At 63.9% G+C, this 25,778-nt stretch overlaps 4 protein-coding genes across 5 annotated transcripts; 1 reads left to right on the forward strand and 3 right to left on the reverse strand.

Annotated features, from left to right (window-relative positions):
• Nucleotides 1–239: 239 nt before the first annotated feature.
• Nucleotides 240–2,707, reverse strand: SPAG8 (sperm associated antigen 8). Its single transcript, XM_048292343.1, has 7 exons — nt 2,641–2,707; nt 1,825–2,254; nt 1,048–1,204; nt 912–957; nt 699–813; nt 521–583; nt 240–437 (listed from the first exon to the last, which is right to left on the reverse strand). The coding sequence occupies exons 1-7, from the start codon at nt 2,703–2,705 to the stop codon at nt 285–287; spliced, it is 1,029 nt and encodes a 342-aa protein (XP_048148300.1). The 5' UTR covers nt 2,706–2,707; the 3' UTR covers nt 240–284.
• Nucleotides 2,708–6,059: 3,352 nt separating this feature from the next.
• Nucleotides 6,060–7,721, reverse strand: HINT2 (histidine triad nucleotide binding protein 2). Its single transcript, XM_048291651.1, has 5 exons — nt 7,629–7,721; nt 6,644–6,802; nt 6,453–6,557; nt 6,302–6,374; nt 6,060–6,198 (listed from the first exon to the last, which is right to left on the reverse strand). The coding sequence occupies exons 1-5, from the start codon at nt 7,686–7,688 to the stop codon at nt 6,107–6,109; spliced, it is 489 nt and encodes a 162-aa protein (XP_048147608.1). The 5' UTR covers nt 7,689–7,721; the 3' UTR covers nt 6,060–6,106.
• A 193-nt stretch (nt 7,722–7,914) lies between these two features.
• TAF1C (TATA-box binding protein associated factor, RNA polymerase I subunit C) lies at nt 7,915–12,416 on the reverse strand. The gene is made up of 14 exons (XM_048292666.1): nt 12,179–12,416; nt 11,997–12,090; nt 11,742–11,848; nt 11,555–11,650; nt 11,404–11,474; nt 11,068–11,315; nt 10,883–10,993; nt 10,648–10,771; nt 10,466–10,537; nt 10,212–10,347; nt 9,989–10,117; nt 9,667–9,841; nt 9,396–9,533; nt 7,915–9,118 (listed from the first exon to the last, which is right to left on the reverse strand). The coding sequence occupies exons 1-14, from the start codon at nt 12,308–12,310 to the stop codon at nt 7,944–7,946; spliced, it is 2,808 nt and encodes a 935-aa protein (XP_048148623.1). The 5' UTR covers nt 12,311–12,416; the 3' UTR covers nt 7,915–7,943.
• Nucleotides 12,417–17,130: 4,714 nt separating this feature from the next.
• Nucleotides 17,131–25,223, forward strand: TMEM8B (transmembrane protein 8B). Of its 2 annotated transcripts, none has more exons than XM_048292382.1 (12): nt 17,131–19,005; nt 20,096–20,303; nt 20,440–20,573; nt 20,707–20,966; nt 21,192–21,547; nt 21,856–21,952; nt 22,162–22,285; nt 23,610–23,752; nt 23,923–24,101; nt 24,188–24,334; nt 24,409–24,525; nt 24,687–25,223. In XM_048292382.1, the coding sequence occupies exons 1-12, from the start codon at nt 18,665–18,667 to the stop codon at nt 24,987–24,989; spliced, it is 2,409 nt and encodes an 802-aa protein (XP_048148339.1). In that variant the 5' UTR covers nt 17,131–18,664; the 3' UTR covers nt 24,990–25,223. The 2 variants fall into 2 exon arrangements, with proteins under 2 accessions (XP_048148339.1, XP_048148338.1); XM_048292381.1 differs by having other exon boundaries at nt 17,132–19,005; nt 24,721–25,223.
• Nucleotides 25,224–25,778: the final 555 nt, after the last annotated feature.

Below are 25,778 nucleotides of genomic sequence, written 5' to 3' on the forward strand. Positions count from 1 at the left end.
AACAGCGGCTGCTGTCACCCGCTGCGTGCGCTGGGAGGGGACGTGTCCCAGGGGATGGGGCTGTGCCAGGGGCTTTCCCTCCATGCCCAAGGAGGAAGTCTTCGGGCTGCCACGTATTTTGGGTCAACAGGAAATTGCAATGGGGCTGAAGGGTTTCCCATTTTGCTTCATGGTCCCATGGGATTTGAGATCCCAGGGACACAGTGCTCCCTCTCCAAACATCCAGCTTGAGGATGGCCTTGGGGTGGGCAAGGATGCTGGGACCACCTGTGTCCCCTTGTTTTTTATTGCTTGTGGGGCTGGAGCTGGCTGCTCAGGGGGTCGTAGGGGTCAGAGAGGTTGAAAGGCTCAGGATGCCCTAGGTACATGGTAATGGGAGTGGAGAAGGCTGCATTCTTCTTGAAGGGAATGTTTCTGCCGAAGAGGCTGGTGACACCCTGGAGAGGAGAGAATTGGAGAGGTCTCTGTCAGCAGCTGAGACCCCCAGGGTGCTGGCAGGGCAGGGTGGTGGGGGGCTTACCAGCTGTCCACGGGCTTGCTCCAGCCAGAAGCTGGTTGGCTGCTCTGTTAAGTAGTTGTGAGGCTGCAGTGGAAGCAAAATGTGGGTGGGGGGATGGCATGCTCGGCAGGACACGGGAGCCTCGTGGCCTCCCTGGAGGCTGCTGCAAGCTGAGGGGGGGGATGTCTACTGCCTGTACCTGAGTGATGGGCTGGGGTGTGGACTGGAAGCCCATGGCACGGAAGTCCTGGTGCGTGGTGGAGACAGATTTCATGCGCCTCGGGCGGGGATGGATTTCCTCCTCCGTCTCCTTACTGCAGTCAGAGCAGACCCCACACCCCTCAGCTCTGGGATCCTTGCCCCCCCAGGTCCCCTTCTCTGGGGTGGTCATCACGCAGGGATGCAGGCTTGCCTGTATTTCTCATAGAGCATGGATGCCAGTGTGGCCTTCCGCTGCCCTGCAGAGGGGAAGGTGCCATCAGCCTCACAGCTAAGATTCCCCTGCTGCCTTTTCGGGGTGCACGTGGCTTGGGGGGGTTCAGCCTCACCTTGCCCCAGCAGCAGGACCCTGGTAGGTGGGCAGTACTTCGAGGCAGAGCTGTCAGTGAGTGAGGACAGGAACTGGTGGATCGGTAGTCCATGGTAGCCACGCTGGAAGTCCTCACAGCCCAAATCCTTCCGAGAGTCCAGGGGGTCCACAAGTGTCTGGGGATGGACAGTGGGGGCTGTGGAAGGGGGCAGGAGCCAAGCTGCACTGCCCCATACCTGCTCCTGGCTTTTAGGCTTTTGATAGCCCCAGAGGCATAACCTGCAAAGAGGGGTTATGGTCTTTCTGGCCAGAAACCTGGCAAAGCCAGAGCAGGGACACAGCTTGGTCAAGGCTGACCTGCCTGGTGGAGGTCAGCCAGCCTTGTATGGCTGTCCCAAGCATCTGGGTGCACAGACTGCCCCTGGGCAAGCACTCTTACAGCACTTGAACAACCCAATGAGTCCCCAGGCTGTGGCACAGCTTGGCCCATCAGGTGCCCCCCAGCATGGCTTGCCCAAGCAGGCATCCCCACACCACTGTGATGGGCCACGATACACAGCTCCTGCTCCCCAGCAGCGAGATCCCAGCTCCCTTCTTGCCTTACTGTTACTCCCCACATGCCTGCCTGTGCCTTTTGTGCTATTGAGTTTCATCCCTTATCTATCCCGCTGGGCTGAAGGTCATCCGGGTGGCTATTTAAAGAGAGGGGTCTGCCCAGGAGCAGGGAGCTTCACAAGATCAGCATGTGAGACACGACGGGGCCAGCTTTGAGGGGCATTCTCCCTTATGGAGTTACCTCCTTCTGCCAGTTGCGGCTCACGCAGCTCCGCTGGGGCACCGACTGGCTGGGCTTCTCTGCAGGCGTGGGTGGGGTGGGGGGCAGCCCCGGCACTGCGGTGGTGGACTCCTTCTCGGGGCGAGTCCCCCACTTTCCAAGCCAGGGAGGCAGCTTTATCCCAGAGGGATCCTTCCCAGTCTCTGGGGATGGCACCGTGCTGGGCAGAACTGGTAGGGCCTCAGTAGGCAGCTCATCTGTGTCTGATACATCCTGGGGCGGCTCGGCTGTGCCTGACATCTCCTGGAGCCTCTTGGCGGTGGTTGTCAGCGTCTCACTGTGGCACGGGAGCCTCTCCACAGGCACCTCGGGCACAGGCTGATAACCTCGGACCCTGCACAGTGGCCTGTCCCCATGCCATCTGGGAGCCACATGGCTTGTCAGAGTCCCCCTGCAGATGGGAACAGACCCTGAAGAAAGGCAGCGGGGCACATCCCCCAATTCCAACCACATCCTCAGCCCCCACCACCACGGGCAGGGTCTTGACCCCGGGTCCTCTGTGTCACCCCCACACCGAGGCAAGGGACAAGGGATTTCTCTCCGTCTGGGGGACAGAAGCAGTGCCTGCTGCTGGGTCTGTCATCTGAAGGGGTCTCCCCCTCCCTAACTTCCTTTTGTCCCCTCGACCTCCAGAAGCAACACCATTCCCACCCTCATACCTGGGCTCTGCCCCCTCCCTGCTCCGACCTCCCCACAGGCCGGACCCACCATTTTCTCATTCCCCCCGGCCCCTAAGGCTCCACAGGCCCTGCCCCGACTCTCCCCACCCGGGGTTACCCCACGGGGTCTCGCTGCCCGCGGCCTGAGCCGCACCCCACAGCGCAGCCGCCTCCCCGCTCCATGGCGCATGCGCGCGGCGGGACGCGCCTCTCTCCGTGGAGACGGCGCACGGCGGCCGCGCGCCTGTGGGTGGAGCCGCGCGCGTGCGCGCCTCCCATTGGCGGAGAGCTGCGGAGGGGGCGTGGCCTTTGGCCGCAGTGGGCGTGGCAAGAGGGCGGGTGAGCCGGACAATGGGCGTGGTCTCTGCGGAGCGGGCGGGGCGGGGCGCGCTCGGCGTGAGGGGCTGCGCTGAGGGTGGACGGGGCTGTGTAGGGGACGGGGCGCGGGGGTGCAGGGACACGGAGGGACGGGGGTGCAGGGGACGGGAGTGCGGAGGGCTGGGAGTCTAGGGGGATGGGGGCGCCGGGCTGCAGGGCCACAGGGGTGCCCGCGCTGCACTACAGGATCGTGGTTGTCCCCACCCCTGGGGCCCACGTCCTCCGCGCCAGCCTGTCCCGGTGCCCTGGGGCCGCCACTTAGTGCAAGGGTGGCCGCAGGGGCTCTCGGGGGTGCAGCGTGCCTGGGCAGGGCCAGCACAGCCCCACTGGGGCAGCAGGAGGGAAGAGCCCAGGACTCCTGAGGACACACTGCTCCCCCCGGCTTGACCCAAGTGACCCCCAACACCGATTGGGCCTGGCATGGAATATGCCCGCTTGCCCCAGGGACTCCCAGCTGGCCAAGGGTGATGGGGCGGGGCGTGCCCGGCGCCTGGCTGGGTGCAGCCGGTGCCCGCCGGCGTGGAGCAGCTGCCTTCTCTCACCACCGGCCCTCGATGGGCCCCCGGCCCCATCCCCTCAGAGGCCGAGCAGAAGAAGGGCCCTTTGATAGCAGGCGGCGGGCTCGGGAGCAGGGCTGTTATTCCAGGGCTCTGCGGTGTGCGCCGACGGGGCAGCGTGCGCTCCACGCTGGGGCCTCTGTTTTTCCTGGCTGGGGATGTGCTCGGCCCTTCTGGCCTCGGCGGGCCAGGGGGGCCCCCACTGGGGACCGCTCCTCCCTGCGGGCCCTCGGCCCCGTGCCAAGCAGGGGCTCCTCCAAGCCCATCTGCTGCACAGCTGCAGGGAGGATGGAGAGATGGGAGACGTGTCCCGAGCTCATCTCATGGCTCCCCCGTGCTGGGGCCACATCAGCCCTGCTGCCGCTGGAGGGGGGTGCCAGGGTGCCCCCAGGGCTGGCAGCTCGCTGTGAGGGTTCTGGGCTGCATGCTGCTGGTCGTGCCCCCATGCTCAGCCATGGGCCCAGTGGTGGCCCCTGAGGTGCACCCGTAGCCCAGCTCATGCTGAAGGGGTGGCAGCTTGGGGACCCTGCCCCAGCTTGCATCCCTTTTGGTGGTCTTCCTAGGAGTATCCCCAGATTCCCTACCAAACACTCGTGGGCTTACCAAAAGCCTGGCCAGGCAGCATGTGTGCCTGAAGGATACTGAAGGGATACTAACAGCACCAAAGTACACTGCGGGACAGGGAGTGTGGCGATGCCAACCCGGAGTGCGCACTCACTGTGGGGCAAACTACCCTGGGGTGGTCTGTGGGGCATCACTGTGGGGCTGTACTCTGGCAGCATCAGCTCGGGACAGCAGCCCTGGAGCTGCTGGAGCACATCTGGCCGCCTCTCGCCGGCTGACACATCCCTCTCAGCCCCCCCGCCCGGCTCTTTTGGGAACTTGCGTCATTTGTGATCCTCTCCGGCTGAATAACCAAAACAGCCCTTGGCCTCGGTCTCCCCCCACCTCGGCCCCATGGGGCTGTGACCACTGTCCTGCCCCGCCGCTGCCCGGGGACTGACAAAATAAACCTGGCACAGGAAGAAACGCGATTGCAGACGACTGGCCCCGACCTTGCGTGCCAGCCCGTGCCCTGTGCCCTGTGCCCAGTCCAGCACTCCCTGGGGGACTGCTCTGGGCGAGCTCTGGGAGATAATGTCCTGGGGATCCCTGAGCCCTCTTTAGCGTCCCCATCTCCCCAGGGACACCCAACCCCTCTTTGGGGTACACATCCCTGAGGCAGGGCTGTCCCGAGTCCGAGTGGCCCCAGCCCGCGCTGAGCCTCAGAAGCAGGAAGCAGCAATATCAACAATTTTAAGGCTCATTTACACCCCGAAAACGTTCCCCATACTATACTGGGTGTGTATGTGTGGGAAGTGACTGGGCTCTGCCACAGCCCCACACAGCTCCCGGGGGCCCCCCGCCGCCAGCGCCACCGAGCCGGGGGATGAACAGAGCCGCCATTCTCCCCGGCGGGCTGCGGTCCCCTGCGCGGCGGCTGGCGGGGGCCCAGGCGGTCCCGACGGCGGTGCCAGGTGGGCCGTGCACCGCGCCAGCACCGGCCCCTGCCACTAAATATAGCCACGGCAGCCGGCCGCGGAGCAGCGGGCGCGGGAGGCACGCGGCAGGGAGCGGGCGGCCGCATGCGCCGAGCCCCCCGTGTGCTCCCCTCACGGGGCCGGCGGCGACACGTGCAGGCACGAGAGCGCGGTCAAGGCCTGTAAACAGCGCCGTGCGGGCACAGAGCCGGCGGTGCTTTGTGTGCACGGGGGTCTGGAGCGTGCAGTTTCCCTCGGTGGTTCACAGTTGTGGGGTTTGGAGTGAAGGGTGCAATGTGTTTTCCTCAGTGTGTGGCTGGGGGCTCTGGGGCGAGCGATAGTTTCCCTCGGAGGTGCATAGTTGGGGGGGGGGGTCTGGGGTGAGCAGTGCAGTTGAGTTTTGCATGGCAGTGCACATGGAAGCAATGTAGTGGCTGCGGTGGGGGGGAGTACACGGGTATGTGTACATGGAGGGGGCAGCAGGTCCACCCACCATTGCAGCCTGTCCTGCCCTGTGCTCTGCTCAGGGATATGAACCTCCTGTGAGCTCCCAGAGAGGCCCCTCTGGGGTGGACGAGAAGTACACATGCAGAAGTACACAAGCCTGCTCTGAGGGCTTTTAGATCAATCAAGTGCAATTAACTGGTTTTGAAAAGCAGGGAAACATCAGCGTCCAGTACAGGGCGCTGGCAGCAACATGGGGGTGCTGGCCGGGAGGCGATGTGAGGCAGAACAGGGAGTGTGTGATGGCAGTGAGGCTGGGTGGGCAGCCCTGAACATGGTGTGCTACTGATACCCCAGGGATGTTCTCCCACTTGGGGACACCCTTGTGGCACCCAGCCTGCTCCCCCAGCCCAGCACCAAGATGAGTCTTTTGCCTGTGAGCTCTGGGCTTCTGCTTCTGCTTCAACTGTAGGGCTCCAGATCATCTCCAGCATGGGGCAGGTTGGTATGTGTGGAGCCCAGACCGTCTGCAAAAAGCAGGGTACCAACTCTCTACTGCTGTGACAATGGAGGCCAGTCCTGCTCAGGCCAGCCACCTCCACCCCCCAGAATGCCACCCTGATGCAGAGCCACTGAAGTCACCACCAAGGGGATGCTTTATTGGGGGGCAAGTGGGTAGTGGGGGTTAGCCAGGGGGCCAGCCCATCTGCCGCCCCCCCAACACATGGAGGTGCAAGTGGTAGACAGACTGTGCGCCGTGCTTCCCATCGTTGATCACTGTCAGGAGAGGTACAAGGGTCAGGCCATCCTCTGTGTCCCCAGCCCCCCGGAATACCAGTGAGAGTCCTGCCCCACAGCACAGCAGGAGATACCAACTCACCAAGGCGGTAGCCATCAGCCAGCCCCTCTGCCTGCGCCGTGCGTGCTGCCACCACCATCAAGTGCCCCAGCAGCTGAAAGAGGGGGGAGTGGCAGCGTCAGCACTGTATGACCCCCCCCCAGCAGTGTCCCAGGGACCTCTCTGGACTCACCTCAGTGTCTTGGGGACCCACGTGGCTGATCCGGGGGATGGGGCGCTTGGGGATCACCAGGAAGTGCACAGGGGCTTGGGGAGCCACATCACGGAAGACCAGGCACTACCAGGGGGAGCAGGGTAAGCCCCACACCCGTGGGTTCTGCCCCCCTGCCCCAGTGGGGACATAGGTCCTGCTGTCCCAGCTACCTTGTCATCTTCATAGAGGATGGTGGCAGGGATGGTGCGGTCAATGATCTTGCTGAAGATGGTAGGCTGCCCGCCTGCCTTCTCGCCGGCCGCCGCTGCCCGCTGCGCCTTGCCCACCTCCCCGTCCTGCCCGCCGGGCACCGACACGCACCGCAGGGGCTGAGGGGCACAGGGGGCTTACAGCCTGTGCCCGGGGGGACAAGGACAAGGACACCGCCGCCAGGGTGGGCCAGGGCACGTGGGGAACACGTGGGGGTGATGGTGGGGTGCACGTGGGAATGGCAGGGGGATACGTGCGGGGAGGCACATGGGGGTGACATGGAGTGCACGCTGGGTACGGGTGGGGGATGCATGTGGGGGTGATCGGAGTACTGCATGGGGTGATGGGTGATGTGATGGGAGATGCACGTGGAGAGTGGTGGGATTCATACTGGGGTCCTGGGGGTGCACACAGGGGGTGATGGTGGGGTGCACGTGGGGGTGACGCTTGGGTGTGACGGGGGGGGACACACATGGGGCAACAGGGAGGTGCACGCGGGAGTAACGCGCACAGGAGTAAGGGGGGCAGATGCCCAGGGGGCTGATGGGGGGCTGTACCCACAAGGGTGACAGAGGACCGTCCACAGCCTCGACAGTGGGCTGTGCCTACAGGGGTGACAAGGGACTGTGGTCACGGGGGAAACAGGACTGTCCACGGGGTTGACAGGGATCTCCGCCCTCGGGGGTGCCGAGGAGGGGGCTGTGCCCACGGGGGCGCGGGCTGGGGTGCGGGTGGATGCACACAGCTGCTCCGAGGCCCCGTGCCGTGGCGTGGGGGTGCGCGGGCCCGCGCTCATGCCCGTCGCCGACTTTGCCCGAAGGTGGAAGCAGTGGCGAGCATGATGCGGACCCGTTCCGGTGTCCCTGTTACCCCCCACGCCCCTCATCCCGGTGCATCCCCCCTCATCCCGGCTCCCCCCCCATCCCCGCGTCTCCCCGCACCCACCTGCCCCGGGCGCAGCGCGCCCCGAGCGAGCGCCCGCGCGAACACCGCCGCCATGGCCATCGCTCCCGCCCCCGCCACTCACACCCCGTCCCTGCTCCACGCCTCCTTAAAGCGCCCGCGCCCGCCCTGTGGGCGACCCACGCTTCGGAGCATCCCGGCGGGGACCCTCCGACCGGGGAAGACGGTCACTCCCTCCTCGGGGGCAGTCTCGACCCCGGGCGTCCCACCCAACCTCCCCTGCCCCAAGGGTGGGTGCCCTGACCAAGCAATTGAAGACCCCGGGAGCGAGGCTGTACCAAGCACGTTTATTTGCACTCAGAAGCCCATTCGTGGGCGCTTGCGGCGGGGCTGCGAGGCGGAGGACAACTGGCTCTGGGAAGAAGGGATGCACAGCTGGCTGGCCTGGCTGCCAGGGGGCTCTGGGGGCTCGGGTGGCCCCTCGGCCCACACGGACAGATAGTCCCGCAGCGTTTTCCGACGCTCCTTGGGGATGCCGCGGCAGCGCAGGCTCTGTGAGGACAGCAGGGCTTCATCGGGTGCCGGTGAGGTCGGGGGGCTGCGAACTGTGGGGCTGCCTGCTGGTGAGGAGCCCTCCTGGGAGAGAACGGGTGGGTGGCCGGGGGAGAGCAGCGGGGGGCCCGCATCACTCAGCTCGGACAGCTCAGACTGGTAGGTGAGGGAGGAGGTGAAGCTGGCCGAAAGGCTGCGGCGGCCCCGGGCTCGCTTCTGTCGCCGCCGCCGCTCCCGCAGTGCCCGCTGTCTCTGCGCCACACTGAAGCTCGTCCTCTCCTCCCACCACTGCTCCCAGTCCCCAGCCCAGGCCGCTGTCAGACGGGCGCTTAGGGGGTCTGGAGCCCCTGCCGGCTCCAGGGTCTGTGGCAGGGGAGGGGGCTGGACGGCCGAAAGCCCCCAGCGCTGGATGCGACCACCTTCCCGCATGGCTTGGTGCAGCCGCTGCCGCATCTGCCTCTGCAGGTTGCTGGGGCCCGCCGGCCCCTGCAGATCTCTGCGGGTGAAGAGGCGCCTCTGGCTGAGGCTAGGGTGCCAGGTGTGCCGAGGGGGATCCCTGCAGGCCCTGGAAAGGGCCCTCAGCCAGCGGCGGTACCGCAGGGCTGCAGCTGGGCTGGGTACTGCCAGGGAGGGCTGGGGACTGGCAGAGGGCTCCTGCAGTTCAGCTTCCTCCAGGGGTGCTGGTGTGCCCACATCCTCCTCCTCTTCCTCCTCATTGATAATCACCTCCAGGTTGGACAAGTAGAATGTTTGCTCTTCCTCCTCTTCTTCCTCACCGCCCAAGCCCTGTGGGCTGCTGGCTGGAGCCTCAAAGAGAGGGGAAGAGCCAGGGGCTGTTGTGGCCTCATCCCTTGATGGGGGTGCAGGGGGCTGTGCTGCCTTGTGGGTCAGCCTCTGGCAGAAGACATCCCCAGCCTCAGAGAGCTGGAAAACCACCATGGACTTGTGTGGCCCATCCTCCTGCAGCGTGGCAGTCAGCCCTGTGGGAACAAGCAAGGCATTGTCACCAGGGTTCCAGTCCTGGGGATACTCCAGGGCCATGGCCAGAAGTGGGGGCTGCCTCCACCCCTCAGTGGGCACATTCACTGCTGGTTCCTGCCCTGAACATCGTTTTCTAAGTCATTCATCTCTTGCACAGGACTGTTTGGGGCTTTGCTTTTGCTTTTTCAGCCACCCTCCAGCCAGGCCACGACAGGGGCTACACACCAGGTTCTCCCACACCAGGACCTGCAGCCTGGGGAAGTGTGGGACACTCACCTGCTGCTGGGGCTTCGAGGCGCTGCTGGAGAAGGTGTTGGCGGTGTGGGAGCTGGGTGGGCAGGTGCTGCAGGCACCCCCCAATGCTGTGCAGCTTCTGTGGAGTCCCCGCCAGCTGACAGGCTGACTGGCTGCCCCCTGAGGAAACACCCAAAAAACTTACCGGTGAGCACAGATGCCAGAACAGCAGCTGATCCCAGCAGCAAAGAGGCTGGGACGTGGGCACAGAGGAGCCCTGGCCCTGCAGCACCCCTGAAGCTTGATCTCTTACCCCGGTATTGCAACAGCAACAGCTCCTGGGTGCGGGATGCGCCGAGCAGCACCTGGTGGCTCCTCCCGGGATTCCCTGGCATCAGGTGTGCAAATAGTGGAGGGGCCTTCATCATGTGTGCCCACTTCAGAACAGGCACAAGTGGCAACCGCTCGTCCAGCACATACACAGAGAACTAGGACAGGAGTCTCAACTCAGACGGGGCACACCCCAACACACTGCGGCAGCTCCCCTCAGCTGGGAGATCTCCATGCCCCATAGGCACTGGGAGATGCAGCTGTGCAGGGTGTCTCCCCCAGCTCCCAGCTGTGGTGGGGCTCACCTGGGTGGTGACAAGATACTGTGAGGGGTGAGCCCTGCCCAGGTACATGGGCAGCACCACACGCTCGCCCTGCTGGCAGCCAGCTTCCTCGCCCACCTTGAACAAGTCGAAGTGGCATTTCTTGGGGGCCTGCAGCAGTAGAATGGGGCACGGTCAGCATTTTGGGCTGAGGAACCCTCTTCCCTGCCTGCCCCAAGCCCCAAACCCACCCTCCCAGGCTCACCCGGGCATCAAGGCACTGCAGGCCTGTGCGGTCAGCACAGCTGAGCACCCGTGGGTGTGCAGTGAAGTCACTCCAGCGCCAGGGTGAATGGTCCCGAAAAAACATGGTCTGGGGGTCATGGCGGAGCTGCTGCAGCCTGTGGGGAGACAGCAGTATTGGCATGGGGCAGGGCTACCCTGTCACTTTGGCCCCTCCACCCCTGGGACTCCACTGTCTGCATGAGTCCCTAGATGGCCATGAGTGCCCTATCTCACCCAGTCCCGACGCTCCAGAGGTAGACGGTCCCACTCTGGGTGCAGACAGACAGCTCCCCGGGAAGGTGAGGGCTGCAGGACGGGGGGCACAGCATCACCATGGGGCAACAGCACCCACCACAGGGAGCAGAGCTGCACCAGCAGAACTCCCTCCTCGCACAGCCCCTTCCTCCAACGCCTACCTGACAGTGAGGCAGGAGGCAGGCACGTCGGTGCGGATGACCTGTAGTGGGGCGGGAGCTGCCCCTGTCCTGCCCGGCACCCTCCAAACACCACAGTGATAGTCTGAGCGGACCCCAACAAAATCTGTCAGGGGAAAGGAGGTGGCATGTGAGCTGGCAGCATTCCAGGAGCCCCTGCTGCCCCTCCTCCCTACGTCCTGTCTGCCTCGAGATGTGGATCCCACAGCTGGCTCACCTTCCCCATCCACACGGGCTGCAGCCACTTGCCGGACACGCCCACTGAGCTCAAACTGCGCTGGGGAGCCCCGGGCACGGGGCAGCTCCTCTAGCACCACGTCCTGGAAATCTGGGATGCTGGCTAAGGGTGGTGCAACACAACCCGCACTTCCCTCCCCAGGGACACCCCATGGGGAAGGATACAGAGGTGGTTCATGGCCTGCCCTCCAGGGTGCACGAGGCGGCCCATGGGTGTCCCCCCATCTTCAGCGGGCAGCCAGGCCAGTGCTCCCCCTGTGAGGCTGTCGTCGAAGAGCAGGTTGGACCACTGCTGCATCAGCTCCTCGTGCAGGCAGTCTGCCAGCAGCCCCAGCGGCACCTCGAAGAGCCAGTCACGGCAGAGGTGGGAGAACCAGCGTAGGCGGGAGGCCAAGTGTTGCCGGGGGCAGCCGCTGCAGGGCATGGACAGCATTAGGTGGGGGGACAGAGCAGGACCCCCCCCCAAGACCTCTGCAGGGCAGGGGACATGGGGACACTCACCGTCGGGCCTCCAGGCGGTCGATGTCCTCCACCAGGGCTGTCATCCGTATGGTGCTATTCCGGGCTGGTCTCTACAGGAGGAGGGGGCAGAGGTTGAGACTGGCAAGGGAAGGGTGGGGAACAGCACTGTTATCCCTGGACAGACAGCGACCTTCAGCTTGGAGTTGCCCAGGTAGAAGTTCTTGTGCAGCAGGTGCCCCAGGGAGCCAAAAGCATCTTCTGGGTGATCCACAAAGAAATGACCCAGCTGTGTGGGAAGGACGGGAAAGGGTCAGTGCATGCGAAGCTCCCACGCTGCCCCCCAGGTCCTCGACGGGATGCAACACCTCAAATCTCACCTGCCGGGCGAAATCCAGAGTGGCTCCAGACTTGCCTGCACGGAGCTTCTTGCACAGGCCGCTGCGGTACAGGATGTCCTGAGGTGCGGGCGAGGGGATCCAGCAGCCTGCGGGGAAGAGGGCAGAGGCCGCCTGGCACCATACGAGCACCGGGACACCACTCAGCACCGCGGGACAGCGGCAGGGATAGAGGTGGAAGGGATGTCCCTCCCAGGCCCCGTGCAGCGAGCTCCCTCCCGCTCCTGCGGCTCTCACCCGCCCTGGGCAGCAGCACCGGCACGGCCGCAGCGTCGGCGGCTTCCCACCTCTCGCCCGTCGCGCCACGGCGGGGCATGAACGCCGGCTGCGCCTGCGGGGAGCGAAGGGGGAGAGTCAGAGCGGCCCCCGAACGTCCTGCCGGCTCCCTCGGCCGGCATGGACCCCCGGCAGGACCTCACCTGGCGGCGGCCGGGGCCGCCCTCCAGCACCTGCCCGTGCTCGCCCCAGCCGGCGACCGGCGCGGGGCCACCCTCCTCCCGCGGCGGGCCGGCGCCGAAGTAGGACGGGAAGAGAGCGGCCGGGAACTCCATGGCCGCGGTACCGGGCACCGGGAGCGGCACGCGGCTGGGCCGGCGGTCCCGCTGCCCTGTGGGGATGGCGCGACCACCGCGAATGGCCACCGGGAATGGCGTAATGGTCGCGCTGCTGCGGCCGCGCACCAATCAGCGCTCGGGAACGCAGCGGGACAGAGCGCCACCGGTGGCACAGACACGCGGGGCGCCACCGCCCCCTAGCGGCCGGAGGGTAAAACGCACGGCCCCGGGGGAACAGGCACGGGAATGGCACGGGACCGGGATGGGAACGGGACAGGGACGGGCGGGGGAAAGAGGTGGGACCGGGATGGGAACGGGACAGGGACGGGCGGGGGGAAGCGGTGGGACCGGGATGGGAACGGGACAGGGACGGGCGGGGGGAAGCGGTGGGACGGGGGTGGGAACGGGACAGGGACGGGCGGGGGAAAGCGGTGGGACGGGGATGGGAACGGGACAGGGACGGGCGGGGGAAAGAGGTGGGACCGGGATGGGAACGGGACAGGGACGGGCGGGGGAAAGAGGTGGGACCGGGATGGGAACGGGACAGGGACGGGCGGGGGGAAGCGGTGGGACGGGGGTGGGAACGGGACAGGGACGGGCGGGGGGAAGCGGTGGGACGGGGGTGGGAACGGGACAGGGACGGGCGGGGGAAAGCGGTGGGACGGGGATGGGAACGGGACAGGGACGGGCGGGGGAAAGCGGTGGGACGGGGATGGGAACGGGACAGGGACGGGCGGGGGGAAGCGGTGGGACCGGGATGGGAACGGGACAGGGACGGGCGGGGGGAAGCGGTGGGACGGGGGTGGGAACGGGACAGGGACGGGCGGGGGAAAGCGGTGGGACCGGGATGGGAACGGGACAGGGACGGGCGGGGGAAAGCGGTGGGACCGGGATGGGAACGGGACAGGGACGGGCGGGGGGAAGCGGTGGGACCGGGATGGGAACGGGACAGGGACGGGCGGGGGGAAGCGGTGGGACGGGGGTGGGAACGGGACAGGGACGGCCGGGGGGGAAGCGGTGGGACCGGGATGGGAACGGGACAGGGACGGCCGGGGGGAAGCGGTGGGACCGGGATGGGAACGGGACAGGGACGGGCGGGGGGAGGCGGTGGGACGGGGGTGGGAACGGGACAGGGACGGGCGGGGGGAAGCGGTGGGACGGGGGTGGGAACGGGACAGGGACGGGCGGGGGGAAGCGGTGGGACGGGGGTGGGAACGGGACAGGGACGGCCGGGGGGGAAGCGGTGGGACGGGGGTGGGAACGGGACAGGGACGGCCGGGGGGGAAGCGGTGGGACCGGGAAGGGAACGGGACAGGGACGGGTGGGGGGAACAGTGAGATAGGGCCGGACCAGGACTGGCACCGGGGAGCCATGAGGACAGGAGCCCACCGGGGAATGGGCAGGGGTAGGAGCACTGTTCCCCTCTACTCGCCTGGAGCGCAGTGAAACCCCACCGTGAGTCCTGCTATGGGCGTACCTGGTTTTCCATGGCCCCAGTTGTGTGGCCATGGGGCACCCCACATACCAGCAGGGTGTGGGGACACGGTACAGTCTCAAATATCTGGGGGTGTGAGGTTGAAGTGTGGCTCCTGGAAGGTTTAGTCCAGTTCCCCCATCCCACCCTGCCCTTCCTCATACCTGCTTGGCCTTGGTGACCCACTGCCACCCCGGCTCTGTGCTCTTTCCTCCCCACAGGGGGGTTGCTGGCTCCCCTTGAGGGACTCACCTGGCCCCAGACCCCCATGGGTACCCACACAGAGTTCAGGTTAGTCTCATGGGGCTCTGATGGGACCCTGGAGCTCTTGGAGAGTATCTGGAGGAGAGACAAGTTCCCTTGTCCATTTCCCAAGGAGAGCATGACCAGCTTTCTCCAGGAGGGACCACGGTCCTCATACATCCCTGTCCCAGTGCCCACTGGCCCCAGAGCTGTGCCGGTGAGGTCTGCATTGGGGAGGGGACCCCGATCCATGCCTGGAGAGGTTCTGTGCTCTGGGGAGAGTTGCTGGGAAGTCAGGCTGGGACATGGTGGGGTGGCTGCTCCTACTGCAGCTCCCAGGGTGGTGCCCCGTGGGGAGCACGGGATGAGAGAAGAGCGTTCCCATGAGTAGTAACTTGCTGCCTCCATCATGGCCAAGGGGGATGGTGATGTCAGGGGAGCCTGGGGATGATGTCAGGGAGTGTGGGAAAGCATGATGAGATAGTTTCCAGTCAAGATGCCCTCATCCCCGCAGGTGGTGCCCAGAGCCCCTCTGTGGGACACCTCCTCTGTAAGACACATGCCACCGTTTTCTGTAAGAAGGTGGTAGCCACTGGTAGAAAACCACCTGACCCCCTTACACAGTCCCCATAGGTAGCCCCACCCCCTCCAGCCCCATAGGTAGCCCTCACTGCCTCCCGTCCTTTTCGCAGCTCCATGTTCCTCTCCACTAGCCCTATATTCCTGTCCCCAGGCCACTGTCCCTGTGCCCCAGACCCACATCACTGTCCCCAGTCATTTGTTCTGTCCCCAGCCCCACGTCCCTCTTCCCCAGCCTATGTCCCTGTCTGCAGCCCCATGTTCCTGTCCCTCAGCCCCGTATCTCTGTTCCCAGCTTACATCCTTGTCTCCAGCACCATGGCCCTGTGACCCCATTACCGGCCCGTATCTCAGTTCCAGCACCATGTTCCTGCCCCCAGACCGTGTTCCTCTCCCCACCGGTGTCCTTGTGCCCGGTGCCCCCGTTCCCGGCTCAGATCTCCGTTCCAGCCCCGTGTCCCGGTCCCCCGCGCCATGTCTCTGTCCCCAGCCCTGTGCCCGCCTTCCCGGCCCGTATATCGGGTTTCAGCCCGGTGTCCCTTTCCCGCAGCCTCCCATCTCCATTCCCGCCCGTGTCGCTGTCCCCCGGTGCCCCGGTCAGCGCCGGGTCCACGCCGCGGGGAAGGGTGGGGGGGGGTAATTGTCTCTCGGGGTGGGCGGGGCGTGGTGCGACCGCCGGTGATTGACGTGCGCGGAGGCCAATGGCGGCGCGGGAGGCGGCCCCGGTGGGCGGGGCGGGTGACGTCAGGGCCGCCGGTGCGCGGCGGGGCGGCCGGAGGCGCGCGCCCCACGGCAGCCGCGGCGGCGGCGGCGGCGATGGCCCGGCGGGGCGGCGGGGGCGGCGGGCAGCCCCTCCCGCTGCCGCTCCCGCTGCTGCTCCTGCCGCTCCTGCTCCTGCCGCCGCCCGCCGCCGGTGAGCTCCGCCGGGAGACTGGGGCGGGGGGCGCGGGTGTGGGGCGGCGGGACGAGCGCGGGACGGGGCGCGGGAGCGCACGTCGAGGGTGCCGGCGACAGCGCGGAGGACGTGTGTGCGGTGGGTGGGAGAGATGCTGGAGCGGAGAGCGGGGGTCCTTGCGGCGGGACGCAAGGAATGAGCTTGGGATGGGTGTGAGGTACGGGGGCAATGGGATGTGGGGGGTGCGCTCAGTGGGGCGGGGGGCGGGTGAGGACGGAACACGGGGGCGTGTCCGCTGGTCAGGAGGTGTGGGGCGCGGGGGTCCGCGCGGCGGGGCTCAAGGGATGAACTTGGGATGGGTGTGAGGTACGCGAGCCATGGGATGTGGGGTGTGCGTGCAGTGGGGCGGGTGGGAATGGAGCACGGGCGTGTGTGCGGTGGGCAGGGGGCTGCAGGCAGGGGGGTCCGTGCAGTGGAGCACAGGACAGGGTGCCTGAGGGGCGGTGGGGATGAGCCTGTAGTGGGCGTGAGGTACACGAGCAATGGGATGTGGGGTGTGCACACAGTGGGGCGGGAGGCAGGTGGGAATGGAGCACGGGGGTGTGTGCGGTGGGCAGGAGGGCTGGAGGTGTGAGCCTCAGGGCTCTGTGAGGTGCCGTGGGGCAGAGGGTTGAGCTTGGGATGGGTGTGAGGTACACGAATAATGGGATGTGGGGTGTGCATGCAGTGGGGAAGGGAGTGGGGAGATGCGGTGGGCAGAAGGGCTGCAGGTGTGGGGTGCAGGGGTCCGTGTGGTGGGGTGCAGGGCATGAGTTTGGAATGGGTACGTGTGTAGGTTGGGATGAGCTACACGAGCAATGAGATGTGGGGTTTGCATGCAGTGGGGCAGGGTGTGGGTGAGAATGGAGCACAAGGGCGCAGCAATGGGGGGATAGCATCCTGGGATGTGGGGTGCACACGTGATGGGACACGGTGAGTGTGGCACAAGGGATGGGGCGAGCATGCAGTGGGGTTTGGGGCGCGTATGCAGCAGAGTACAGAGGTGTCCCCAGTTGGGTGTGGGGTGCCATGGGGCACGGGGTGCATGTACACTGGGACATGAGGTGGGTGCGATATGTGCAGAGATGCGTGTGCAGGGGGGTGTTTGCATAACGGGATACAGGGATGCCTGCGTAGAGGGTACTGGATGTGTGTGGAATGGGATGCGTGGATGTGCGTGCAGTGGGGCACGGTGATGAGCATGCTGTGGGGCACGGTGTACCCATGCACTGGGGCATGGAGACAGATGTGCAGTGGGGCACAGAGTTGCGCGTGCGAGGAGGACGCAGGCAGCGCACAGGCAGTGAACACCCTGGGAGGGAGGCGTGTGCGTGGGCAGTGAGTGGGCCCGGGGGGCTGCAGATGTAGGGCAGAAGGCTGTGTGCGTGCAAGGGGCAGCGGAGATGGACAGCCTGCAGAGACGGGGGTATGTGTCCAGCGGGGCGTCGGGATATGCGAGGGGATACATCGACGGGAGTATGTGAGACCAGGAGCACGCTGTGGGGCACGGAGCTGGCTTAGTAACCGGGATGCGGAAGGATACTTGGGGGCTTGGAGGGGGCATTCCCTGGGAAGGGGGCAGCTGTCCGGGGGCTGCCGGTGCCGGAGTGCAGCTGTGGGGCGACAGCGGGAGCTGTGCGCGGTGCTGACCGCCAGCCGCGGAGCTGTCCGCGGTGCTGACCGCCGGCCACAACCTGAGACTGTGACACCGGGACTGGGGTCCTGCGGCTCCGGCTGCTGGCCTGAAGCAGAGGGGCTTTGGCTTTTCTCCTTCCATCCACTCCGCTTCCATGGATAGCAGTCCCGCTCCATCCTCCAGCACCTCTCCCGTGCTCTGGCTGCACTGCCACGGCGCCTCAGACTGACCCTCTGTGTGTAGCTAGTTCCCTCCCCTTGCCCTGGGCGTGTGAGCATGAGGGGGCTGTGCTGGGACTGGCTCCGGGTCCTTCCCCCAGCTCCCCTTCTGGAGTTGTGTTCAACACCCTCCCTGGGGTCCCCTGCCAGGTCACTGTCCCCACGTGGGGCTGTGGAGTGACCTGGTGGTTCCTGGTGGAAAAATTGGGATCGGATGCTCTTGCATTGAGGAGACAGGTGTTTCATGCTTGGCTTGTGCCGGCTGGCAGTGAAGGGGAGGGGGAGCTGCCTTTGTTCCAGACAAGGGAGCAGATGCATGTCAGTGTACAGCCTGCTGGGGCTGCACACACGCAGCACGAACACACGTGCACACAAGCACATGCGCACATTCCCGGCCAGGAACATGCGGTGCAAAGCAGACCCTCTTCTCAGCTATCCCACTCCACGCTGGACGAGTCCTCTTGGGCACAGACCTGCTCCCAGCCCACCCTCTGCTGGCCTCCCCCTTTCCAGCAGCTTGTGAAGAGGGGTATCTCATTCTTACTGTGTCTCTGGGGAATAATAGATGGGTCTCCCAAGCTGGCACTGGTGTAGTGTGGTAATGGTAGGTGAAGTTACGGCTGCTGTCTCAAGTCCTGCTCTCCATTGTGACAAAGAAGTGACCGCCTCTCTGCTGCTGGGGCTCCTGGAAATCCCTGAAAATCAAACTGCCAGGCAGCTGGTCAGGGGGAGGTGGCCCCCGTGTGTGCTGTGGGCTTGCAGGAAGTGTCTTTCAGATATGGGGCTGTGCACAGGCACACACCCCCATGGACGTGGGTTTGCACGCCTCCACTCTGCCATGCGTGCAGACAGCACCCACGTGTGCATATGTGCACACATATGTGCACCGTTCCTCCTCCACAAACCACAGGAGAGCTGGGAGGCTGTGCAGGAAAGTGCTCTGCTCCCTCCTTCTTCTCGTGGCACTTTATGATGGGCTCAGTGCTGAGCCTCCCCAGCAGGCAGGTGAGAGGGAATCTGTGTTCCTGTGGGACCTGACCTGCTAGAGCATGGCTGAAGCCACGAAGAATGTCCCTTTATTACAGGTAAAATGCAGGGAGCAGAGCATGAGCAGCCAGGGCGGTGGGCTCCTCGGGCTACAAACCATCAGTCCCACAGCTCTGTGAACTGAGCTTGAGGCAGTGCTGAACCAGGAATGATGCCGAGTCTGCCAGGGCTGGGAGACACAGCTGGGGATAGCTGACATCAGCCCTGGGGACTCACTGAAATGGCACTGTCCCAGCCCCTCCTGCCTCCAGGCTGCTGGACACTTGCAACATACTCAGAGCCTGGGTGGTGGGCCTGCTCTGGGAGGGGTGCTACACAACCCCCTCCCCAGTCCTTTACCCTGCTGAGAGCCCCTCGGGTCTCCTTTGCAGATGGGCTCTTTGTGACCGACTACTTCACCCGCACACCACGCAAGCTCAGCCCCTTCCGCTCCTTTGCCAGCATTGAGCTCTTCCACTTCCACATTCCCGAGGACACAGTCATCGCCGTCTGGAACCTCATCACCTTCAAGGAGCAAGGTGGCACCTTTGGGGATCAATGCCCAGACCGTAGCATCACCGTGTGAGTAAGCAGCCTGCCCTGCCTGTTTCCTTCCTGCCTGCCTCTGCTGCTCCTGCCTGGGTTTGCCCCACAGCTTGTCCGCTCTTGCCTGCTTCTTTGCTTCCACAACCACATGTACCTATAGAGTCAAAGAATCATAGAATCACAGAATGCTTTGGGTTGGAAAGGACATTAAAGATCATCTTGTTCCAACCTGCTGCCATGGGACATGTTCCATTAGAGCAGGTTGCCAACTGGGTACCACACAGCTGCTTGCTCATCCTCCCCCTGCTCCCCCGGTGGGGAGGAGAAACCATGGGAAAAAAAGTAAAACTCGTGGGTTGAGATAAAAACAGTTTACTAATCAAAATAAATATGCCAATAACACTAATGATAAAACAGCTACAACAACAATAATAGTAATAATAATAACAACAGTAACAAAAAGGAGAGAGAGAAATAAAACCCAAGAAAGACGAGTGATTCATCACACAGTTGCTCACCACATGCTGACTGATGCCCAGCCTGTTCCCCAGCAGTTGTTGGTGGCTCCCTGCCAACTATCCCAAGTTTATACACTGGGCAGGATGCTCTGTATGGAATAGAATATGTTCTATATGGTGTGGAATATCCCTTTGGCTAGTTTGTGCGAGCTCTCCAAGCCATGCTCCCTTCTGGCATCTTGTGCACCTGCTCTCTGGCGGAGCATGGGACACTGAAAAGTGTTTTAGGCTAAGTGCTGCTGAGCAATAACTGAAAAGTCAGTGTGTTATCAACATTGTTCTCATACTAAATCCAAAACACAGCACAGTACCAGCCCCTAAGAAGAAAACGAACCGTATCCCAGCCAAAACCCAGACAACATATACGCTCCTTCCTCATGATTCATCTTCCCGGGACCAGTGCAGGCTCCACTCTTTTGTGCATCTCATAGATGAACTGTTTTGCTTAAACACCCACTCAAGAAAGCTCACAGTCTCCAGAAAGGTCCCAGCTTACAGATGGCTTCCATGATGTCTTTAAGCACAGAGGAAAGACACCCACATATAGGACATACTGGCCCTGCCACGATGCCCAGCCTACACCCTGCTGACTGCTGTCTCTCCTGCAGGTATTTCCGCTCAGGGGCTCCCTCCGTCATTAACCCGCTGCACACGCACTTCCCCAGGGACACAGCTGTCCCTGGCTCCTTCGCACTGACCCTCACCTGGACCCTGCCCAACCGCACCACGGGAGTGTTCAATGTCACCAGCCCGCTGCCTGGGGACTGGTTCCTGGCTGCCCACCTGCCCAAAGATGAGGGCAAGATCTCTGTCAAGGTGAGGGGCCTGGAGGGACCGTGGGGACGCAGGGCTGGGGTCTGACTGCTCTGCGCTGGCAGTGCCCAGGGCAGGTGTCCCCAGTGGGGGCCATGCTCTGTGCCCCTTGCCGTGTGCTGACTCTCCTCTGGTGCAGGGGCTCTACGAGGAGTGCCAGTATCTCTTCCAGCCACAGCTCATCGTGCAGCGCCTGGTGAACATTGCTGTGCTGTACCCTGGTCATGTCACCGAGCAGAGCATGGCCCCCCACAACCGCTCCTGCCTCTACAAGTGAGTGCAAGAAGGTCTCCTAAGGAGGGGCATGCTCAGGGTGGGGAGATAACGGTGTCCCATCCCGCTGGGTTCCCTCCCCAGCCCTGTTAATCCACAGTGATGGGCACAACTTGGCACTGCTGTCCTGCAGGGTCTTTGTGCCCAGCTACACATCGCGAGTGCTCGTGGAGGTGCTGCGGTGCCGTGGGGCTGAGGGCTGCCCGCTCTGGCTGCGTGTGCGGGCCAAGGCTCCCCCCCTGCACAACTCCACAACACTGGACTGCCGGGAACACACTCCCTGCCAGCTGGCCCAGGACCTCCCCTTCTGGCAGCACTGGTACTACGTACTGGTGGAGAAACACCCTGGGGTGCCAGGCACCGTCTCCTTCCAGGTCACCGTGCAGCTCACAGGTGAGGGTGCATGAGGAGGCGTTGGTGGAGGCATGGTCTTGACTCTGGTTTGGTGTGGGGGTTAAGGGATGCCCACAGGATCTGTCCCCAGCTGGGCACAGGGTTATACCAGCTCTGCTGGGATGGGTATGTTGGGAGGTGTTGGGGCTGGGTTGCAAATGGACATGGGAACTAAGAGGGGGCTGGAGCTGTGTGGTGCCCAGGCTGATGGCTCTGTCCCTCCAGACTGTTCCCGACCCAGCCTGGCCCGGCCACCTTTCCTGCCCTCCAGCGCCTCCATGAACATGCCCCACTCCTTTGGCTCCGCGGGCGGGCTGGCGCTGGGGGACAGCCCTCCGCCCACCAGCCCCAATGACACGAAGCACCCGGTCCCCATCCCTGTCACCTCACATGCTGGAGAGCGGTGCTGGCCTGTCCGGCCCACGCTGCGCAACGAGCTGGACACCTTCTCCGTTCACTTCTACATCTTCTTCGGGCCCAACGTGTCAGTGCCACCCGACCGCCCCGCTGTCTTCGTCATCAACCTCCTGCCAGTGCTGGACAGTGGTGGGGTGCTCAACCTGGAGCTGCGCCTCAACGTGGTGAGGTGGCCACATATACCCTGAATGGGCCAGAGTATGGGACAGGGGGCAGGGTGGGAGATGGGTGATGTCAAGGTTGCAACAGGGCAGGGAACAGGATCTGGGGTCATAGGCAATGGTTGTGAAGTTTTGGGATGATGGAGAATGGATTAGGGTGCTCCAAGGGCAGGATGATAACCTGGGTTTGGAGTGTTCTTGGGTGACGGGCAGTGGGTTAGGGCACTGCTAGTTGGTGTGCTGCAATCCAAGTGCTGTCAGAGCAGGGGACATCCCTGGCACTGGTTTAAGGCCATCTCCTCTGCCATCAGAGCTCCCTGTGTGGTGAGAATGTGACAGTGTTCGGGTGTCTAAACCATGAAGTCCCACTGACGTCTGGTGACAACACCTCGGTCACCTGCGAGACAGGTAGACTGGGCTGTGCATGTCCATCCTGCCACGTCCATGGGGTCACACCCCCCTGTGTCTGGCAAGAGGCTGGGTGGGGGGAGGCTACAGAGACCATGGGGACATGTGGCCCTGGAGCTTGGCACAGGGTACTCTGTCCCTGTTCCAGCTCTGCCCAGGCCAGGGGGCTGCACCTTCCCCTGCTCACCCAGAGCTCTCCTGGCCCACAGAGTCTCTGGCAGGCTTCCTGCTCTCCGTTAATGCCACAGCCAGCCTCAGCCGCCTGCGGATCCCCTACCCACAGACAGGCAGCTGGTACCTGAGCCTGCGCTCTCTCTGTGCCACGGAGCACGGGTAAGAGCCCCAGCATATCCCCTCCCTGTGCCCCCAGGGGGGATGTCCCCAGCGTGACCCGTGCTGGTGTGTGCCGTGGGTCTGTGGGTGTGCCTGTCCCCTGCGCTGCGTGTCTCCGTTCCTGTGTGTGCACGCGGCTTTGCGGGCTGTGTGTCACCGTGTGAGTGCTGCGTGGGCACGGATGGCTCCATCTCGCGTCTGCCTGACCATCTGTGGGTCCCCGCGGCTCTTCCCTCTGTCTCGCGGTTAGGAAGTGCCTGTCAGCTCGCGAACGCCGGGCATCTGTCAGTGCCTCTCCGCCTCCGCGGCAGGGCCCATCTGTACCTGTGCCCGGGAGGGGACCGGGCTGTCGCTGGGAGGACAGGGCTCTGCTCTGCGTGTGAGGGGGCATCTCTGCTCAGGCTGCGGCTCTGCTCAGCATCCCCAGGGACTGGTCCTGTGCTGTGGCTCTGCTCCTGGCCTCTGTGTCCGCCTGGAGCCCTGTGGAGGAGAGGGGCTGCTGTGTGTGTGTTATGTGTCTGTACGTGCAAGGATGCATGAGTGCAGATGATGCTGTGTGCATGTTTGGTGCAAGTGTGGATGCAGCACTGCATGCAAGTTTGGGTGCACACACGCAGCTCTACGTGCCTGTTCTGGTTTGCAGGAGCAGTCAGGGCTTAGTTCAGGCAGTCAGGGCTGTGTGTGTTCTTCATGCATGCGTGTGCAGATTTGACTGCGTGAGGACACAGTCAGTGGATAGCAGTGCAGCCGGCACTGTGTGCGTATTTGTGTGTGTTGGGGGGGGTGTGTGTGCCCAGCCAGCGTGCTGTTGGCCTGTGGGGCTGTCTGTGCTCCTGGTGTGCTGGAGCTGAGGAGGTGCTGGCAGTGCCCAGAGTCTTGTGTGTGGGCAGCGTGGGGCAGTGGGGATGGTGTGCCTGCCCTGACTCCTCTGCTGCGTTTCTAGTTCACGCTGAGTTGCCAGTCGCAGTCAGTCCTTCCCTGAAGGGTTCACACACGGGCATTGCAGGGCAGGGCACAGTGTTTGCACAGCAAAATCCAAACGAAACAGGAACCAGCTGAGTGTGCTGCTAAAGGCAGAGGGGGTTTAAGCGTGGCCACGTTCCTCCTGCTCACCCAGGCTGGCACAAACAATTGAAGCACACAGCATCCTTGGGGACTGGCTCTCAGCTACCATACACAGCACCAAAGCAGCTCATTTTCAGGCTTGCCCAGTCCCTGGGTCTCCCATCACCTGCCAAGTCTGGGTGTGACAGGTGGCTCTGGCAGAGGCAGGGGCTGCTCCAGGGCACAGGGTGAGGGCTGACCTCCTTCTCCCACCCCCCAGGTTTGAGCCTTGCACTAACGTGACAGCTGAGGTGTACCTGCGCGCCTACCTCTCCCCCTGCATCAACGACTGCGGCATCTATGGCCAGTGCAAGCTGCTGCGCACCAACAACTACCTGTATGCTGCCTGCGAGTGCAAAGCTGGTGAGAGCTGCCCCGGGCACCCACGGACCCCCAGCATCCTCCCCTTCTCCTTGCGGGTTGTATATCCCTTCATGCCAGGTCTCTGCAGGGTGCTGGAAAGGGAGTTCCCTGCTCCACCCCCCAGCCCCTGCGAGTGCTGCAGCGGTGACGGCAGCTCTCCCTGGTCACAGGCTGGAATGGCTGGGGCTGCACGGACAACGCTGAGGCTTTCTCCTATGGCTTCCAGCTCCTCTCCACGCTGCTGTTGTGCCTCAGCAATGTCATGTTTGTGCCTCCTGTGGCCATTGCTGTCCGCAGCCACTACCTCCTAGAAGCTGCCGTCTACATCTTCACCATGTTCTTCTCCACTGTGAGTCTGGGGTGGGGTGGCTGAGGGGCAGGCAAGGGGCTGGGGCTGTGCAGGGCAGCTCTCACACCCTTTCCCTGCTACCCCAGTTTTACCATGCCTGTGACCAGCCAGGCATTGTGGTGTTCTGCATCATGGAGTACGATGTGCTGCAGTTTTGTGACTTCTTGGGCTCTCTCATGTCTGTCTGGGTCACTGTCATCGCCATGGCCCGGCTCCAGCCCATAGTCAAGCAGGCAAGTGTGGGGAGGGGGCATGCAGGGCAGGCATGGAAGGGATTTATCCTGATGGGTGCCCCACTGCCCCACAGGTGCTGTACCTGCTGGGGGCCATGCTGCTCTCCATGGCTCTGCAGATGGACCGTCACGGGCTCTGGAATCTGCTGGGGCCCAGCCTTTTCGCTTTGGGGATCATGGCCGTCGCCTGGGTAAGATGGTGTCCCTTATGTCCCCAGCCTGGCTGTGCTCAGCATCCTGCTCCTGCCAGCACCTCCCTTCTGCTGCCTTCACCCTTCCCCATGACCCCCTCTCCCTGGCTCCTGAGGGATGTGTCACCATGGCACAAGGGTTGTGTCCATCCCTGCCGCAGCTCCCCCTTCCAGCCTGCCCTTTCCCCACCACAGACGGCTCGCACCATCCGTCGCCGCCACTGCTACCCACCGACCTGGAAGCGCTGGGCTTTCTACCTGTGCCCAGGAGCGCTGATTGCGGCGGCGGCCGTGCTGCTCTACGCCTTTGTGGAGACAGAGGAGAACTACTTCTACATCCACAGCATCTGGCACCTGCTCATCGCCGGCAGCGTCGGCTTCCTGCTGCCGCCCCGTGCCAAGCCCAGCAGGCGCCTGGGGCCGCTGCCCCGGCGCAAGGGATGCGGGTACCAGCTCTGCGTTAATGAGCAGGAGGAGCTGGGGCTTGTCGACCCTGCCGTGGCCTCCATCAACAGTATTTGTACCAGCTGATGCTGAGGCCAGCTCAGACTCCTCCGGCACGGACAGCAGCCCTGTGGGGCTTGGCACCCGCTCTCTTTGCTGGCCACCCATCTCTGGGAGTGCCAGGACTCCTCTGGGCAGGCACACAGCCATCTGTGCCACCCTGTTCTTCCAATTACAGCCTGATTGAACTTGTCTCCAGGAGTTGCTGTTGCTCAGTCTGCGGCAGAGCTGTGGGGTCTCAAGGCTGAGCTGGGCCATCCTCCTCTCTTTGCCAGGCCATGGAGTTGCTGAGGGGATGTGGCTGTGTGTGGAGGGGAGGAATGGCAACAGTCTCTGGCTCTCAGTGAGAGCTCCTACCCTGTGGTGGCTGCTCTGGAGCTGATGCAGCTCCAACATGGAGCAAAGTGGCTGGCAAGAGATGGGGACCAGAGGCTGCAGTGTTTTGGCTCCTGGCATGACAGGTTGCAAGGCTGGGATGTCTTTGTTGGGGCACTCTGCTCCCACAGGATGGCTGTAATGTCAGATCCAGGAGCAGCTGTGCTGTGCCAGGGCATCCAGGATCCCCTCCAAATCTGCAGGATTGTGGGGAGCCCATAGCTATGGGGGTAGGTGCCCCTGGGGGTGATGCTGGTGCTGCCTGCTGTGGCAGTGCACAGGTCCAAGAGTGCTCTGCCTGCAAGGGCCTCACCAGGAGCCCAGAGCCTGTTGGTGTCACCCCCCTGCCTGGGGCAGCCTGCCTCAGCACCCCA

The sequence above is a fragment of the Corvus hawaiiensis genome, chromosome Z, assembly GCF_020740725.1.
Source record: "Corvus hawaiiensis isolate bCorHaw1 chromosome Z, bCorHaw1.pri.cur, whole genome shotgun sequence".
NCBI lineage: Eukaryota > Metazoa > Chordata > Aves > Passeriformes > Corvidae > Corvus > Corvus hawaiiensis.

Coding starts and splice junctions, on each gene's coding strand:
- SPAG8 (XM_048292343.1), bottom strand. CDS start 2,705: ATGGAGCGGGGAGGCGGCTGCGCTGTGGGGTGCGGCTCAGGCCGCGGG. Junction 584..698: donor CACCCCAGCCCATCACTCAG/GTACAGGCAGTA, acceptor CTTCCACTGCAG/CCTCACAACTACTTAACAGA. Junction 438..520: donor AGCAAGCCCGTGGACAGCTG/GTAAGCCCCCCA, acceptor TCTCCTCTCCAG/GGTGTCACCAGCCTCTTCGG.
- TMEM8B (XM_048292381.1), top strand. CDS start 18,665: ATGGCACTGTCCCAGCCCCTCCTGCCTCCAGGCTGCTGGACACTTGCA. Junction 19,006..20,095: donor CCAGACCGTAGCATCACCGT/GTGAGTAAGCAG, acceptor TCTCTCCTGCAG/GTATTTCCGCTCAGGGGCTC. Junction 24,335..24,408: donor TCCAGCCCATAGTCAAGCAG/GCAAGTGTGGGG, acceptor ACTGCCCCACAG/GTGCTGTACCTGCTGGGGGC.
- TAF1C (XM_048292666.1), bottom strand. CDS start 12,310: ATGGAGTTCCCGGCCGCTCTCTTCCCGTCCTACTTCGGCGCCGGCCCG. Junction 11,849..11,996: donor GGTGCTGCTGCCCAGGGCGG/GTGAGAGCCGCA, acceptor TCTTCCCCGCAG/GCTGCTGGATCCCCTCGCCC. Junction 11,316..11,403: donor GACCGCCTGGAGGCCCGACG/GTGAGTGTCCCC, acceptor CATGCCCTGCAG/CGGCTGCCCCCGGCAACACT.
- HINT2 (XM_048291651.1), bottom strand. CDS start 7,688: ATGGCCATGGCGGCGGTGTTCGCGCGGGCGCTCGCTCGGGGCGCGCTG. Junction 6,558..6,643: donor TCCTCTATGAAGATGACAAG/GTAGCTGGGACA, acceptor TCCCCCTGGTAG/TGCCTGGTCTTCCGTGATGT. Junction 6,199..6,301: donor GGCTGATGGCTACCGCCTTG/GTGAGTTGGTAT, acceptor CTCTCCTGACAG/TGATCAACGATGGGAAGCAC.